The 16712-nt window shown below is 44.2% G+C and overlaps 1 protein-coding gene across 8 annotated transcripts; it reads right to left on the reverse strand.

Annotated features, from left to right (window-relative positions):
- Positions 1 to 370: 370 nt before the first annotated feature.
- brd2a (bromodomain containing 2a) lies at positions 371 to 12984 on the reverse strand. Of its 8 annotated transcripts, none has more exons than XM_021560559.2 (12): positions 10711 to 12984; positions 7006 to 7312; positions 6565 to 6702; positions 6165 to 6312; positions 5620 to 5810; positions 4874 to 5359; positions 4606 to 4734; positions 4259 to 4474; positions 3620 to 3894; positions 3143 to 3468; positions 2769 to 2897; positions 371 to 2504 (listed from the first exon to the last, which is right to left on the reverse strand). In XM_021560559.2, the coding sequence occupies exons 1-12, from the start codon at positions 10740 to 10742 to the stop codon at positions 2386 to 2388; spliced, it is 2496 nt and encodes an 831-aa protein (XP_021416234.2). In that variant the 5' UTR covers positions 10743 to 12984; the 3' UTR covers positions 371 to 2385. The 8 variants fall into 8 exon arrangements, with proteins under 8 accessions (XP_021416234.2, XP_036826624.1, XP_021416237.2 ...); XM_036970729.1 differs by having other exon boundaries at positions 371 to 2507; positions 12455 to 12983; XM_021560562.2 differs by having other exon boundaries at positions 2769 to 2894; positions 4271 to 4474; positions 10711 to 12983.
- Positions 12985 to 16712: the final 3728 nt, after the last annotated feature.

Below are 16712 nucleotides of genomic sequence, written 5' to 3' on the forward strand. Positions count from 1 at the left end.
AGCCTCCACTGCCGCACACAAGCCTAAGACCACAATGCCAAGCGTCAGCCGGAGTGGTGTAAAGCCTTCCCAGAAGAGTGGAGGCTGTTATAGCCACAGGGGGAACCAACTCCAAGATTAATGCCCATGTTTTTGGAATGAGATGGTCGACGAGCAGGTGTCCACATAGTGTATGGGTCTGTTGCTCTCTGACAGATATGAGAATAGGTCGGCACACATGTTCTTCACTGACTGCTGCCATCTAGTGATCCATGTCCTCATGGTAAGAAGTTCATCTCTTGAAAACAATTGTCCCTAATAAGTGAAAGCTTCTCATCCCTGTATCAAATCATTCCATGGACCCATTTTCTTGATCAAAACAGACACAAAGTCAATGTTAAAGAGCTCTCTCTCTCGCTCTCTTTATTTTTAGAGGTGGACAGTTCAAAGTATTTTTTCTTAGAAAAGAAACCGAACACAAGAAACAACCACTCAATTGTAGGGGGGAAGAACATGACTAAGAGAACGAAAGCAAAACCAGGAACCTCTGGTAGAAACATGCTCCACACTTTTTTAAAGTCTAAGTCTTGCCTTTTTTCCTTAGAGCTGTACACATTTTTGCTTGTAGTTTTTGTCATTATTACCAATATAACTTTCTCCATTGCCTTCAAGTAAATGCAATAAAGATTCCAGGATTCCATTCAAATCCCCGGGAAATAAATAACTGATCACACAAGTACAAAATCTAAATTCTCAAACTATTATATAAAAAAAAAAAGCACGATTCTTAACTAAATCAGTTTAGTACCTCCGAATCTCATGAAGCATATATACAGCTTCTGTTAATCGCACTATGAGCAAGGAAATGGTCACTACAATCTTCTTCCCAAACCAGATTTAGCTAAATTGAATAAAACATCCAGCTGCCAAAAAGTTAAAAGGCCAAGTAGTTAAAATAAATAGTGTGGTTCTGTGCCGCAAAGCACTGCTATGGCAACGGTATGGGAATCACATCTGGGGTACAAGGAAGGCATGTCAGCACCCCACTGAACCGTACTAAGATCAAATCTCTATATTTATATATAACATTTTAAAAATTCCCCCAGACAAAGTGAAATGAAAAAGTGAAGTCTCAATCTAGTCATTGTGCACTACCCATGCAAGTTCAAATGTCTTGCAAGAGAGATGTGACCATTCAGTAGTCTGTAGACTTCACTAGACGTATCCAATTGACGGAACACAACAAGGGAAGAATCTGTTTGTGTGTAGGTAAATGTTGAATTGAGACATGTCCTCACAATTTATTTGCAGGTTGGTCACAAGAAGATAGAAACACGTCATTTACAGAGTGAAAAAAAAATAGGAAAAAGTTAGTTTGCTTAAACCAAAACGTCTCATTAAATGTGTACAACGGACACCCCTCTCAAGCTGTAGAAGTACATGCGTATGTTGCGGTCTTGATGCTCTTCAGTTTCTCCATGTGTGCAGTTCATACATTTATACTGAGCCAAGGTGCTTTACAATGCACAATGATTTAAACAACCTGCATCAACAAGATGAACAACTAAGCAGGACTGTGTTTACTGTGCGAGGCCGTGCCCCACACATTCTCACACACACTTTGCCCTCTATACAGAAAGACTAAAGCCAGCCTTTCTACACCTTTACTTTCTCCCCACATTTGAGGATTCCTTAAAATTCTTCTTTATAAAAGAAAAATATATATTTATATATTTGTACACGGTATATACACAGTGTGGCGAGAAAGACATAGTACAAGATGATCCCAGAGTTCTGGACCTATCCACCCGTCTCGCTTTCTAGAGCCTGTAGAGATCCTGTCGTCTTTCTAGAGCCTGTAGAGATCCTGCCGTCTTTCTAGAGCCTGTAGAGATCCTGCCGTCTTTCTAGAGCCTGTAGAGATCCTGCCATCTTTCTAGAGCCTGTAGAGATCCTGCCATCTTTCTAGAGCCTGTAGAGATCCTGCCGTCTTTCTAGAGCCTGTAGAGATCCTGCCGTCTTTCTAGAGCCTGTAGAGATCCTGCCGTCTTTCTAGAGCCTGTAGAGATCCTGCCGTCTTTCTAGAGCCTGTAGAGATCCTGCCGTCTTTCTAGAGCCTGTAGAGATCCTGCCGTCTTTCTAGAGCCTGTAGAGATCCTACCGTGGGCACTTTTTCCAATGAGACGATGCAATTCTCTGTCAACCCTCTAGGTTACTAAAGCAATGAAACAACTCAATATTTCTCCATCCACTTTCTGTTGGGTTTGGCTTCTCTGGACACAGGGAAAGCTTTCTCTTAATTCCAGGTCAGTTCTGACTATAGTCTGATCCGCCTGCGGCTCTGTTAGCAGTTCTGCACTGTCCTATCCGGGGTTTGCGGGATCCAGGCCCGTCCTTCCGGAGCATTCAGTCCGAGTCACTGGTGTCAGAGGACGACGATGAGGAAGAGGAAGAAGAGTCTGAGCTGGAGCTGCTGGCGCTGAGGCGAGACGCCACGGCATGGGGCTCCACAGCACTGGGCTTCTCTGCTGAGCGATACACACAAGATAAAATACTTGTAATATAATGTTAAGATAACCCCACACGTTTTCCAAAGACCCGAGCTGATCTCGTTCAGAACTTCTTCATGACATGCTATGTAGGTCGACATGGCCATATGCTAGTGAAAATGTACTGAGACAGTAATATTTAAATACATTTGGGCTTGTAGTTTCACATCTCTATGCATGCTCTGAAATTAGTTGTCATGTCTACTCTGTGGGCAGTGATCCAGATTTATTCTGACTCACCTTTGGTTTTCTGAGGCTTCTTGCCAGAGTTGAGCTGCCCGCTGACATCCAGCAACCTCTGCTCCAGTTCCAACTGCTTCTCCAGAGCCAGCTCCTCCCGGGACTTCCCTGCTCCACCTTTCTTCCCTACTAACAGAGAGGAGACCGGGAGGTTAGATGATGCAATGTCTGCATTCACCAACCGATCCAAATAAACCGGAGATTAAGTCACTATAATGCTACCCAGTGAAATCTTGGGAACAGGGGAAATCTTTATGACATTTGACCAAAATTGTGACAGAAAAACCCTATGGTCGCACCCATCCAGGGACACATACCAGGGACCAGAGAAGATTTGAAAACAGATCTGGCACTACATAGGAAAGCTCTCTCACCATAAGGTTTGCGAGGCTTCTTGCGGAGGCAGGTCATAACGTAGCGTTCCAGCTCACGCAGCGTGGACGGCTTGAGCGTCTCAAAGTCTATCTCGATCTCCTCTGGGTCAGTGTCGCGCAGCGATGGCTCGCGCGCCTGGATGATATGAACCACGCGGCCCAGCTTCTCCCCGGGCAGCTTGTTGATGTCCAGGCTGAGCTGGCGCTTCTCGTCGTAGCTCATGGGCGACACCTCGTCCTCCTCCTCTGAGTCGTAGTGGGGGAGCATGGCGGCAGCGCTCATCTGGTGCATGCTGAGCATCACCGCCTGCGACTTCTTGGAGGACCTGAGGGTGAAAGTGTGATTTAATGATTCAATCCTGAAGGTGCACATTTTGTTTTTGTCAGGAATACTTTTGAGGAATTTTTATAGCATGGAGACAATAAATCATATCATGACAGAGAGATGTTGAAGCGCTGCTAGCAGAGAGCACCCACTTGCTCTTGTTGCTCTTCTTGCCAGTGCCCCTCTTGCCCTGTGTGGAGCCCCCTTTGCTGCTCTTGGTCTTAGGTGTCTTCGGCATCTTCGACGTCTTGGTGACCTTGGGCGTTTTGGGCGGCCGGATGGGCATATCCTCTTCGACTGGCACCCGGCTTCCCCGATGCTTCTCGGGCTTCTTCTTCTTCTTCTTGTCCTTCTTCTCTTTCTTCCTCTTAGGCTTGACGATGGGGCCCTGGGAGAGTGCGGCCAGTTGCTCATGAACTGCTTTCAGCTGATGGGACCGTGGAGAGGACATGGTCAGTGACTGTTGTGGCAACCACTTCCAGCTAAGGTATACAGAAATACTTTTGCAAAAAAAAGATATATTACACACTGTATATAAATACAAAAATCCTATACATGACTTTTCCTAATAGCACTGACTTTGCTGACAGCTACTTTATTGAAGAAAAATGTACTCACTATGACTGAGATATGGTTGTCTCAACCATCTAGCTATAGATGAAAAGGCTAACTTTAAGTCGCTCTGGATAAGAGCATCCGCTAAATGACTAAAATGCCATGTATTATAGTGAGGATGCAGTGTGATGGTGTGTGTGTGGTGTTGCGGTGGACGCAGGGCCGGGTCAGTCTACCTGTGTACACACCTGTTCCTGCAGCTCGGCCAGGCGGTGTGCACGCTCCTCCTCGCTGTCCGAGCTGGGGCTGCTGTCGCTCTCGCTCTCGCTGCTGGGGTCGCTCTCAGACGAGGACGAGGAGGAAGAGGAAGAAGATGAGGAGCGTCCACCCATGGAAGCGGGAGGGGCCGCAGGCTCGTCGGGCATCTTGGCAAAGCAGAACTCAAAGACGTCCTGGAGAGGGGGAGGACTATATCAGACCAGCGCACTCGTGTCCATTCAGCTGTGTGAAACTACTGTGCAAGGCCATAAAAACTCAGCCAGGAAAAGACATATCTCCATGCGTAAAATGTGTTGACCCGTACCTGTAGTTTGCGTGCCATGGTTACCACGTCATGGTCTGGAGGGTTGTACTTATAGCAGTTAGAATACATTATCCTGACGTCACCGGCAAACTGCTGGGCGTCCCGGTACTCTCGACTGTCCATTTTCCTCTGCAGAGGGAGAGTGGAGGAAGTTAACGTCACATAATTACTGACAGTCTACCTTTATGGTGCTTGATGAAGCTGTGATGTACAGCCCTACCTAGAGTCCATAAGGATTACAAAACAGGCTGTGTGGTAGGGCATGTACCTTGATGGTGCTGAGGTCCATGGGCTGCTTGATGATGTCGTGGTAGTCATGTAGGCCCAGCATGGAGGCGTCCACTGGTTTGTAAAAAGGCCAGGCGTACGCCGCATGTTTCTTGGACAGCAGCTCTTTGAGAATCCCGTTGCAGTACCGGAGCTGCTGGCCCAGTTTGCCTCGTCGCACCGGCTGGAGCTGCACCGAGTCAGGCAGGTCTTTCTTCGGTGGCTTGATAGGGCGCCCACTGACTCCCCGCCTCCCTGCAGCTGCTTTGGCGCCCGCCATGCCTCTGCCGCGGCCCATACCAATACCAATACCCATCCCCATGCCCATGCCGAGGCCTTGGCCTACCCCCAGCGAGGTGAGTGTCAACGGGGAGTCGGGTCCACCGACCATGCCCATGCCAATCCCGCCAACGCCCATGGTGATGGGTATGGGCATGGCCATGGTGGTGGGGGTGGTGGTGTCTGCTTTCCGCTTCACTCCCTTTTTCTGTTTGAGACAGAGACACAGGGGCTCGTCATTGACCGAACAGCCTGCCATTTCAGATCATTCTAAACGACAGATGATGTCACCAACTGCTGCCCTAACATTGTCGCAAACACTTTGATCAGTAGGTACTTTCATTTACAGTAGCACTGTCAGCTGCAAGGCCATAAGGTAAAGTTGTACAACATTAGTGTAGTTTAGGGGTAAGTGAACAGTGCACAGACAGTAGTTGACAGTATTTGTGTATCGACTGCTGCCCTTACCTTGGCTGTGGGCTGTGTGGGGGGTAAGCCTAGCATAGCAGGAGTACTGTGGAGGGTAGGAGGTAAACTCTTGGCCTGGAGTGTCTGTGGGGGGGTGGAGAGCAGCGACTCCGGGGTGTCTGGCGTGGGGGGAGAGTACGCGGACTGGGACACTGCCGGGACCTGGTGAGCAGTGGTCACTCCTCCTAGTACTGAGGCAAATGAAGAAAAATGTATTACGCATGGGAGATTATGCGTATTCACGGCGTCCTGTGTGGCTCAGTTGGTAGAGCATGGTGTTTGCCCATGCCAAGGTTTGTGGGTTCGATTCCCACTGGGGCCACCCATAAGAAATATATATGCATCACTTTGGATAAAAGCGTCATGGCTAAATGGCATATATATATATATATCATCTGAGTCAATATCAAAACAGAACACGTTTCCCCCAAAATAATCATACAAAAAGTACCCCCCCCCCCCCCCCCCCCCAAAAAAAACAATCACACTCAAAAACATTCATTAGCCGTACACAAACAGAATCACACAACCCCCCTCATGCTCACCTGCGGCTCTGCGTCCTTTGCCTGGCTTGCCCGGTTTGCCCCGTGGGGGAGGAGGGGGCAGTTCTATCTCCTCCTGGGGCATCTGGGCAACCTTCTGAAGGAAAGCCTTCTCCAGGGACTGGGCCATCAGAACAATGTCATCTGTTGGCTGGGAGACAGTCACCATGGAAAAGCTTTATTCGGCTGGAGAATACATGTAACTTCCCTAATTAAGATGTGAGATCAGCCTCATTTCTACCAGACTGTGTTTATTAGTGACAGCTTCCAGGGCTGTAAAATATAAATAGATAATGGGGACAGTGAGCTTTGTTACTCAACTGGAGTTTCGACTCCCTCTAGTGTCCAGCCAGTAACCTCAGTTGGTCAAAGCCTTATTTCTGACTGAAAATGTCACACACACCTTGTTGTAGATGTAGCAGTTGGTGAACATGGTGTTGAAGTCCTGCATGCACTCGCTGGCGCTGCGGTAGTAGTTGTTCTCCAGGCGCCTCTTGATGGTCCCCATGTCCATGGGCTGTTTGATGATCTTGTGATAGTCCTGAGGCAGAGAGGAGCAGGTTTACTTAATGCTGCTCTACCGATAAGTACACTGAGCTCTACAGACCTATTCAGTACTGTATTGTCTGCAAGCTTTAAAAAAATGTTTAAAAAAAGAAGCTTCTATAAAACTTCCCAACCTAAAAGATGAATAATTCTACAGTTGGTTCTGAAAACAGACATCCTAATATGCAAACAAGATAACTCTATTTGAATATCTATAAATAGCCACTGTTGTCGGTCTTCTTTTAGCTAAAGCACAATGTGACTGGGCTCTCTGGTAGTGGCTTGCAGGGACACTCACAGGCAAGCTGAGCTTGGAGGCGTCTACAGGCTCATGGAAGGGCCATGCGAAGTGGTGCCTCCACAGGGACTTCATCATGGCTCTCTGGAGGAACTGCAGCTGGTTGGTGGCGCGGCCCTGCCGGTTGGTGTCGTACACTAGGGGCCGTGGTGACCCAGAGGGGGGCGCTTGCCCATGGGGGAGCAAAGGCGGGCCCTCGAATCCCTCAAACAGCAGTGACGGTTTCCGGATGCGCTTGCCGGGGCCCGGAGGGCCCTGCTCCATCGTCATGACGCCCTGCAGGCCTATGTCGACCCCGCCCAGGGAGCTGTTGACGGACAGGGAGGAGGGAATAAGCATAGAGCAGTGGGGCATAGAGAAGAATTGGGAGGCGGAGAAAGGAGGGGGTATTGGATGTGACACAGCAGCCTTTGTAGAGCTAGCCTTCTACCTAGCTAGCCCTCTCTAAACGTCTTAAAATTAAGACAGGTTAACAAAAGTGAGTCATGCGCCCGCACCATGATTCGGTTTCAGTTGAGCTTTGAGTTAGTTACGATTCACAACTGCCTCATCAGCATTGTCAAAAACTAGAAGATTAGCCTCAATACCCATACCGTCACAGGCTGTAGAAAATGTGGTGATCTATGACACTGGAATCTGGGTGTGGTTTCAGGAGTTCTTGGACAGCTGGCCTCAGGCAGGCATTTGTGTGGTTCACTTTACGAATTGCCAAAAAGCTTATGCAATAAACCAAGACAAGGAACCCAATGACTGATGAATCATTTGTGCCGGCCGTGGTTTAGTGCCCCTGGCTGATATCTGTGGGCTGAAGTGGTCTCAACGGAAACACAAATCTGTTAAAACTGTGATAAGAGCCTGGCTGGACATACACAGCAACAGTGATACTCATAGTGAACATAAATTAACATACAAGCAGCTTGTTAATTGAAACTGTGGACTCGAATGCATTGACCATTGTGTACTGGTGATATGATCCCATAATCCCGCCATTATACACCCAGAGGCTTTGAGGAGAGCAATGCTACAGAAAAAAGGGAAAGCCATTTGCATGCATTTAACTGCCCATTGCGCCATGGCAACGAAGCTAACAAGTCTGTTCCATTGGATGGTATGCTGGTATAACCATGGTAACTAGGCACTACCCCCCCCACCATCACCTACAATAGAGGCAAAGTAGAAGTCCAAGTCTGCAGTCAATTGTGGTGTGTACATTTAGCATTGTGACCAAAATACAATATGCATGTGTCAAAATAAATCTTAAATCGAGGGGCTCAAGAGTGCAGTGATATCTTCAATCAACTCACAAGTTACCTTAACCCTGTTCAAGTGCCCTATGAGCAGAATGATTTACATACGCCATACCTCTGAATGAAGGGCAAGTTTATATACACGAGTAAAACAGTGCCAAAATGTTTTGATTTGTATTCCATGCCCTGTGAGTATTAACTGTGTGTACATAATTGACCAACTATTTAAGAGTGCAGTTTGTTGGCAATTAGAAGCCACTTATAGACAAATACTCTTTGGTGCTTTCTTCATAATGTTACCAATAATGAACAACTTCCTCTATACAGACAAGCTAAGAAACATGGAAAAGTTCAGTGACGCAACTGGGTGCCATGTCTTCTTGTGCTTACACCAGAAAAGCAGGGGTTCAATATTTACTGCCAATCCCCAATACTCAAATAAGATTAACCAATTGTGGTTTGTTTGGCTGATCCAATTCTCTAATCTCTATATAGATGCCTAGTCACTTTTTACACACATCTCTACCTCAAGCACATTGATCTAGTATTGATACTCCCTGTATATATTGACCTTGTGTAATTTATACCTTATTTTTTTCATAAACCCTGAATCGTTGGGAAAAGTACACAAGGCATACTCCAGTAGCATTCGGCGCATGTGATAAATCTATTTTATGCTCAAGTGAATATCAAAAGAGCAAACCATTCCATACTGTAGTCTGTGCGTCCCTTCATTCAGGACTAGATCGGTTGGGCTGCGTCTTCCTCATAAGTGAACACAGAGACTATTTGAGCAGAATTTAATATTCACCTGTGCTTACCTCAACAGGAACCCAAACAAATTAGTAACACTACTGCTGCACAGTGCCCGTTGTGGAGGTCATGCTGTCATGATTGTTCCATTACCAATTCTACAAAATGAAGACTTTCAGAGTTTCTTGATGACAGGTAAACTTGGGGTGTAGCCTATACTGATCAAGAGGACAATCCAAGTCAGAGATAACCCCTCCCCTATATACAGTTTAATATCAGCTGTTATTCAATGATACAAGTTGGAAAACACATTTGACATTTGATGTACTTTATTATAAAAGTTTTTTTTTTAATACTCAAAACACTTACGTCGCTGAGACTGGTCAGCAACAAAAAACGTATAATGTTATAATTGTACATGTGCAGCACTACCTTTAAAAAAGAAATGTGGGGAAATGGAAGACCACCATTGAGAACGTTGCACTGGACTAGTTCACTATTATGTGAGCAGTAATATATCACTTTCAGATTAAACGATGTCCAGTACTGTAGTAACATAAAAAGTTTGGTGAGAGGAAAGGTAAGTGGACTGTGAGGCCATTGCAAGCAACTGATGGGTAACTATTTCCGTCCAATTAGACACGTGACTTGCACACGCTGTTAAAAATACCATTGCATGGGCCTGGCATTAGGCGGAAATGATACAGAATGACTAAATGATCAGCACTATTACGTAACCGAAACGCAGCTATGAAATGTAACGTTCACTAAACATTTCACGTGTCCGCAAAACAAATTGGACTAGCCGGCTGGCTAGTTAACTAGCTATAGTTCCCCATCCAAATACACGAGACCGAGGCTCTCCAAATAGCCCCAACAGGTAAGGATAGCTAGCTACCTTACGAGCTTACCTTGGCTAACCAGCTTAACTAGTTAAATAAAGGTCAAATACATTTTTTTTTAAAAATAAGCCTATCATGCCACCACAATCACTAGCTAACGTTAGCCACTGCTGTGTTGTGATTAGCAAAACGTCGGCTTTTACTCGACGAGATGGCTAGTAACGTAGCTAAGGAAAACATTCGCGATTATGCTACAGTAAATCCATGCGAATTTGTCAACTTGAGCTAGCGGAAACTAGCTACTTGTTAGATCGCTACCAAGCAGACTTATTCGCAAGTAATGGCCGTCTGCCGTACCCGTAGCTAGCTAACTGACACAGCAAGCTTATCCCCATGGTAGCTAGCGCGGTACATAAAGCAGACTCCCTGGCAAGCAATAGCCGTCTGCAACTAACGTATCTAGCTGACACGGCAAGCTGATCCCCAACGTCGCCAGCAATAATATACAGTCACAACGTGAAACTAGTTCACTTCTTACTGGGCTAGGCAAAACTACAGCAAGGACTAGCTAGCCGAGACGCTGGGAAGATGGCGTCGGTGCAGCAAAATGTAAACGACAGTCGTCCCAATTAAGTGTTATTTTGCAGGTTGACGAAGAGTGGTCATATCCTGACAAACGTCCAATATATATTTTTTTATTGCAAAAAATATATAAACGCTCTACGCCGGCTGAGCAGTCTTTGGATGTACAGCCAGTGTACATGTCGGTAATAAGAAAACATCGGTTTGTGAGTTAATGCAAATCTTAATGCAACAATATCCTGTCAGATCGCAAACTTAAAGTCAATTGTTCCGATCGGTACCTGTCATGGGGCGGGTTTATGGCCGTCTCCATCAGGATGGATCCGGATTCTGTTTAAATACCAATATTCAAGTTCCTGCTTCGCCCGTCCTTTCCTCCAGCCCCCACAGCACTAGACTGACCACTGCTTCAGCGAAATGGCAACTCACGTCTACGCCCGATACTTTATAGACCAACCACTCATCCTATTGGATACGGTAACTTAAGACTACGCCCCGTATTTTCTATTCGCAGTTGAATACGTCCGCCAGAGTTAGCACAGCCCCCCAAATAACTTTGTTTTTCTATTATGCTTTTCATCCAACCTATTCGCATATTGTTATTGTCAATCAAACAAAATTCTCGTTATCACTGACTAGACCTCCCATCACTCAAAAATTATTATTTTTTTGTGGTTGTTTTACGTCGCTACTCTTTTACGAAATGCGACATCCCAAAACCCGCCCTTTCACTCATCAAATTACATTACGTCAACGTGGGCAGAGCAACGATAATGATTGGTCGCTGAATCTCTAGCGCGAACTTCCAGAGTAAACAGAAAGCAAGCCATTGGTTAGCGAGTCCGGTCACGCGTATCTATCAGATGCCAAACGTAGGCCGAGCGCTCAACGACACATTTCTCTCCGAGTAGCCGCATTTTAGTCCTTCCCAAGTGTTGGAGCGCCATCTTGAAGTGCAAAGAGTGCACACGAACTTTACTGTCTGCATACAAATTATTAGCCTATGAGATGGTGTCACAATGTACAAGAAATACCACTCCCTGCATTGAAACAAAGGCGATCATAACGCCTAGTTCTAAACTACTCGTATACCAAGTAAGAGCCACGTGCTGTTTGACCTAGCTACATTTAACCAAGATGACAATTTACAGACAACTGAAAAAGGCCATCATTATCCAAGGCCTAATATTTCAGAACTTAGTGGCTTAACATCTGATGGATAAAATACCATAACTCGCACTCAAGCTGGGTTTTTTAAATGGCTTATAAAGGCAAACTTCCACCCTAAGCCAAAGTGGTAAAGGAAATTGCCCTCCATTGAATGACACAGCATTTCTCTCAACTCTTGCTGAAATGGTTATCAAAGTAGAGTTTCGGATATCAATCAATCACTTTTATAAGAATTACTATGAGACACTTCAAGCACAAAGGTTGCATCGGTTTTAAGAATTTTAGAGCCATGTTGCTCTGCTTCAATAACACCCATGTAGGCCGCATCCACGATTTGAACACTTCAACTAAATCGTAATTTATAAGCCTTACAATCTCCCAACATGAGCTGCCCAGAGAAAACCCAAACAGAAAACCTACATTCAGACAAACTAAATCCCCAAACAGTTCCTATCATATATACCGACAAGATACTCATTCTACCAAGTCCACGTGCAACAAACTACAATGAATCAGCAAAATGCCAACCTTCGACAACAAAATAAACTCGTAAAGTAGTTAAGAGCTGTACAAAATGGTTCCCTAATGCTAATACCCATCCCCCACACCAAGGTTACACGTTCTCTCCAATGTCACTGAACTAAATTCTCACGATTTTCAATATATACGGACAAAAATTATACATTTTAAAGCCTCGAAATACATCGAACATTGAATTAAACCATGCATTGATATTCTTAATCGTGAGTAAATATGAAGGAAAAAATACATTTTGCAAATTGATTCCCAGGGTTACATAAAAATTAACTACTAAAAATCTCGATTTGTAAATCCATTACGCAGAGTAAAACTTTCCTTCAAAAATCTCCTTGTCCTCCACCACGATCGTTTTTTTTTCAACACATTTTCCTCCAACATGTCCGACTTCTTCCTCATTCAATGAAGTGGGGGAAGGGAAGTCATGTGATAAATAAGCTAATGGCGCACTGTTTGCCAAAGGTTGGAGGCTACACAACTGCTCCAGGAAAAAATATATTGATGTATCCGGATTGTCATCTTGCCGTAACAAATTATATCATTTGTCCACATGTTGCTGTATTAAAGTTAATTAGACCGTATAACTTTGCAAAATCCAGAACAAAGAGCATACTTTCGTGTATCACAGCTTTGCACCGATTGGACAAACCCAACCCACGTGGTGCGGCTTGGATTTACAGAAATATTGATTGAAATGTTTCCTTGACACAACTGCAGTAATCCATGCAAGCAAACAATATCAATTTCCAGTCTCAACACGACCCTTATATTTGTTAGAACCGCATATATTCTCTTGACAACGCTCATATTTCGGTTGCAAGCATTGTGGCTTCCACTGCGACATCAAACTACGCATGCGTTAGATATGGGCGAGCCTATTTGGGATATTGCCACTATACAGAGTGGACTCAATTCTAAATTCATTTTCTCATTTGGAGAAAGGCAGAGATGTTTCGTTAGGAGCTGGGGATGGTATCTGATCCTAGATCTGTGTTCACCCAGGAAACTTCTACCTTGAGCTGTTACTGAATACAGATTATTATCAGAAGATGAGTATTTGTGATGTATTGAAAATGTCAAATAAAATGTTTCAAAGAAAGAAGTTTCAAGTAACTGTAGGCTAAACGTTATATGATTGTGGGAAAATTATTGTGATTGTGGGTAGTTGTTTAAGACACAAGTGCAACTTCCATATATGCCGAATTTATTTAGTCTCCAAACTACAAATAAATATAACGTTACGTTGTTATCTTGCCGCAACCTCAAATGTCTATAGCATGACAGGTCAGTAGGCTATGAACCACAAACGGAGATATCTAGGGGACATTCTGACCAACTTGAGTTGGCCATTGTGGTGTGATCTAATCAGGCTTCCAACAGAGAACAGAGTGTCCTTTGTGCTTTCTCAGGACTTGACAAATAGGACTTGCTGCTGAAGTTGCACGCTCACACCCCACCCTCAGTTCACAGAGCTCACTCAGAGGAAGACGTCTCTGAGTCACCAAAGCATTCGGCGCATGAGCCGTGTCACATGATGATTTGGCCAGCAGAGAAGTGGTTGCTAGGGAAGCTCTCTCCACCGCGACGCGTCATTTCTTTCACTGGCGAGCCATCCTTGGCAACAGCCCCACTTGTTTACTGGCGACGCAAGCAGAGTAGTGTGAAAATACAAGGGAGGGTATATGAGCGTTCATGACTATGGAAACTTATTTTCCTCCTTTGCGTTTTTTGAGCGAGACCCTCTCTCCCTTCTTTCACATTCTATGAATACCATGAACAATTACTGTTATGGCTTAAATTTTGTGACTTCATTTGGACTACCTAATAAAACTTGGGATAGGACTTCTACATTTATTAATTTGGTCCCTCAGGCACCTTGCATTAACTGACTGTTTGTGGCTGTGTATAAAACAAAAGCTGCATTGCTCTAAGGGGTGCTTAAAGTTTTGGGCTTGGTGGGCCAAAATATAATCTGAGTGGTGGGCCCTGGGCTGAACAAATAGTTAGGATGTATTTAGCTTTTTAGGGGCTTTAAACAACAGCTTTTTAGTAAGCAATCATAAAATCACACTTCAAACATGAATCAAATTGCAGCCATATAACTTGATACCTATAGCACATTCTGATTACCGGTATTAAAGATGCATTAAAAAAAATCATTCATACAGATCATAAGGATAATAACTTGAATATTTTTCAAATTACTTGAATATGGGAAAGGTGTAACAATTTCTATTTGCAGCAGTAAGTATCTGAACTGCATTAGAAAAGTATTGGAAAGTTCAGGAAAACATCAGGGAAGCTCATCAGGCAAATCACCCCTAAGTGAGATTTGATTGGGGGGCACAGCAACCACATGGGCAAGACATCTTGAATATTAATTTTTTTAAAAACTTTGAACAGTAAATTGAGACCGCATCTGACTTCAAATCAAACACCAGGGGCTCTCCGTTTGGTTGGCCCTACTCTATGTGATGTTGTTTTGACAATCCTGTATTTAAAACAGGGCTCTGTCCTAATGCGACAAATGGTGTATCTCTCAAATTGAAAAGCCTAGAGTGCATTTTAAGGGACAATTTCCCAGACACAGATTAAACCTACTCCTAAAAAGTCTGCCCAATGAAGAATCTCTATTGAAAGTGCTTTTAAATACAGGAATATACTCAAGGTCCACGAAACCAGCCATGTGTCTGGACCATGGGCTCAAACTCTAATTCCAATTTAGAACTAATTGATACTCAAATTATATAGTGCGATGTCCGGGGGTGTCCTCGGAGTGGGCCACAGTGTCTCCTGACCCCTCCTGTCTCAGCCTCCAGTATTTATGCTGCAGTAGTTTATGTGTCGGGGGGCTAGGGTCAGTTTGTTATATCTGGAGTACTTCTCCTGTCCTATTCGGTGTCCTGTGTGAATCTAAGTGTGCGTTCTCTAATTCTCTCCTTCTCTCTTTCTCTCTCTCGGAGGACCTGAGCCCTAGGACCATGCCCCAGGACTACCTGACATGATGACTCCTTGCTGTCCCCAGTCCACCTGGCTGTGCTGCTGCTCCAGTTTCAACTGTTCTGCCTTATTATTATTCGACCATGCTGATCATTTATGAACATTTGAACATCTTGGCCATGTTCTGTTATAATCTCCACCCGGCACAGCCAGAAGAGGACTGGCCATCCCACATATGCTCTCTCTAATTCTCTCTTTCTTTCTCTCTCTCGGAGGACCTGAGCCCTAGGACCATGCCCCAGGAATACCTGACATGATGACTCCTTGCTGTCCCCAGTCCACCTGACTGTGCTGCTGCTCCAGTTTCAACTATTCTGCCTTATTATTATTCGACCATGCTGGTCATTTATGAACATTTGAACATCTTGACCATGTTTTGTTATAATCTCCACCCGGCACAGCCAGAAGAGGACTGGCCACCCCACATAGCCTGGTTCCTCTCTAGGTTTCTTCCTAGGTTTTGGCCTTTCTAGGGAGTTTTTCCTAGCCACCGTGCTTCTTCACCTGCATTGCTTGCTGTTTGGGGTTTTAGGCTGGGTTTCTGTACAGCACTTTGAGATATCAGCTGATGTACGAAGGGCTATATAAAATAAATTTGATTGATTGATTGATTGATGTAGTGCCGCACAGTTTGTACAAATGTGTCCAGGCCTCTAAAACAGCTTTGTAATTATGCATTCATACTCTAGAAAGGAAGGCAGCATCCAAGAACGATGATTAGCATCTGAATAGAAGTTAGTACTTCCCTTAGATGGTTACTCCAAGGTGTACAGCACTCCGATTTTGGAGTGTTCAAGGAACAGACACAGTTCACTAAAGATTTTTCGAAGAGTAACTATTTTACAATGTAAGGAGCTACGTCTAGTTCAACTAGTAATTTAACTACATTTTGCAGTAGCTTGGTGGTAGTTGAACAAAAAACTAATCTTGGTAGTCTTTTCAGTAGTTAATTACTTTTTCTAACTACTGGAACAACACTACTTTTTTTTTTAAGAAAAGGAAATGTGGATGGAGTAGATAAGAATTTCCTTTCTTTTTCAGCATCAGACCTGCCTAGTTCTCACTTGAAACATAGTTTCTGTGTTTTATAGGCTAAATTACATTCTGTTATTAACATTGACGTCAGAGTGATCTGTTCTTGCAATTTGTAGTCTATGAAATTTCACATTTAGATATGATAATTTAGTAGTTTGGATGTAGTAAACTACTTTTTCAGAGTTAAGTCAACAATATCTTTCTTACTGGTAGCTTTAGTGTAGCTTAACTTTCTCCAGTGTGAAGTCATTGGTAGCTTGGGAAACTATATTTTCAGAGTAGCTTCCCCAACACTGCTATTTTATTGGGGCTAAATAGCTCAGTTGGAACAGAATGTTACTGAAGCTCTAATGGACCCTGGTTACACCTGCAGCCACAGATAAGAGCTTCATTAGTTATCATCACATTGAATGAGATTAAGATTCATTTGTCCTGTGTTGCTCAGTTGGTAGAGCATGGCACTTGCAACGCCAGGGTTGTGGGTTTGATTCCCATGGGGGAGCAGTAGGAAAATGTATGCACTCACTACTGTAAATATCTC

This window comes from Oncorhynchus mykiss, chromosome 32, assembly GCF_013265735.2.
Source record: "Oncorhynchus mykiss isolate Arlee chromosome 32, USDA_OmykA_1.1, whole genome shotgun sequence".
Lineage (NCBI taxonomy): Eukaryota > Metazoa > Chordata > Actinopteri > Salmoniformes > Salmonidae > Oncorhynchus > Oncorhynchus mykiss.

What these genes read in the sequence shown, in the direction of transcription:
- brd2a (XM_021560557.2), bottom strand. Translation starts at nt 10,742, where the DNA reads ATGGAGACGGCCATAAACCCGCCCCATGACAG. An exon ending in ACTGCTACATCTACAACAAG is followed by an intron (nt 6,313 to 6,564) that starts GTGTGTGTGACA and finishes ACTGTCTCCCAG; the next exon opens with CCAACAGATGACATTGTTCT. An exon ending in CCATGGCACGCAAACTACAG is followed by an intron (nt 4,475 to 4,605) that starts GTACGGGTCAAC and finishes CCCCCTCTCCAG; the next exon opens with GACGTCTTTGAGTTCTGCTT.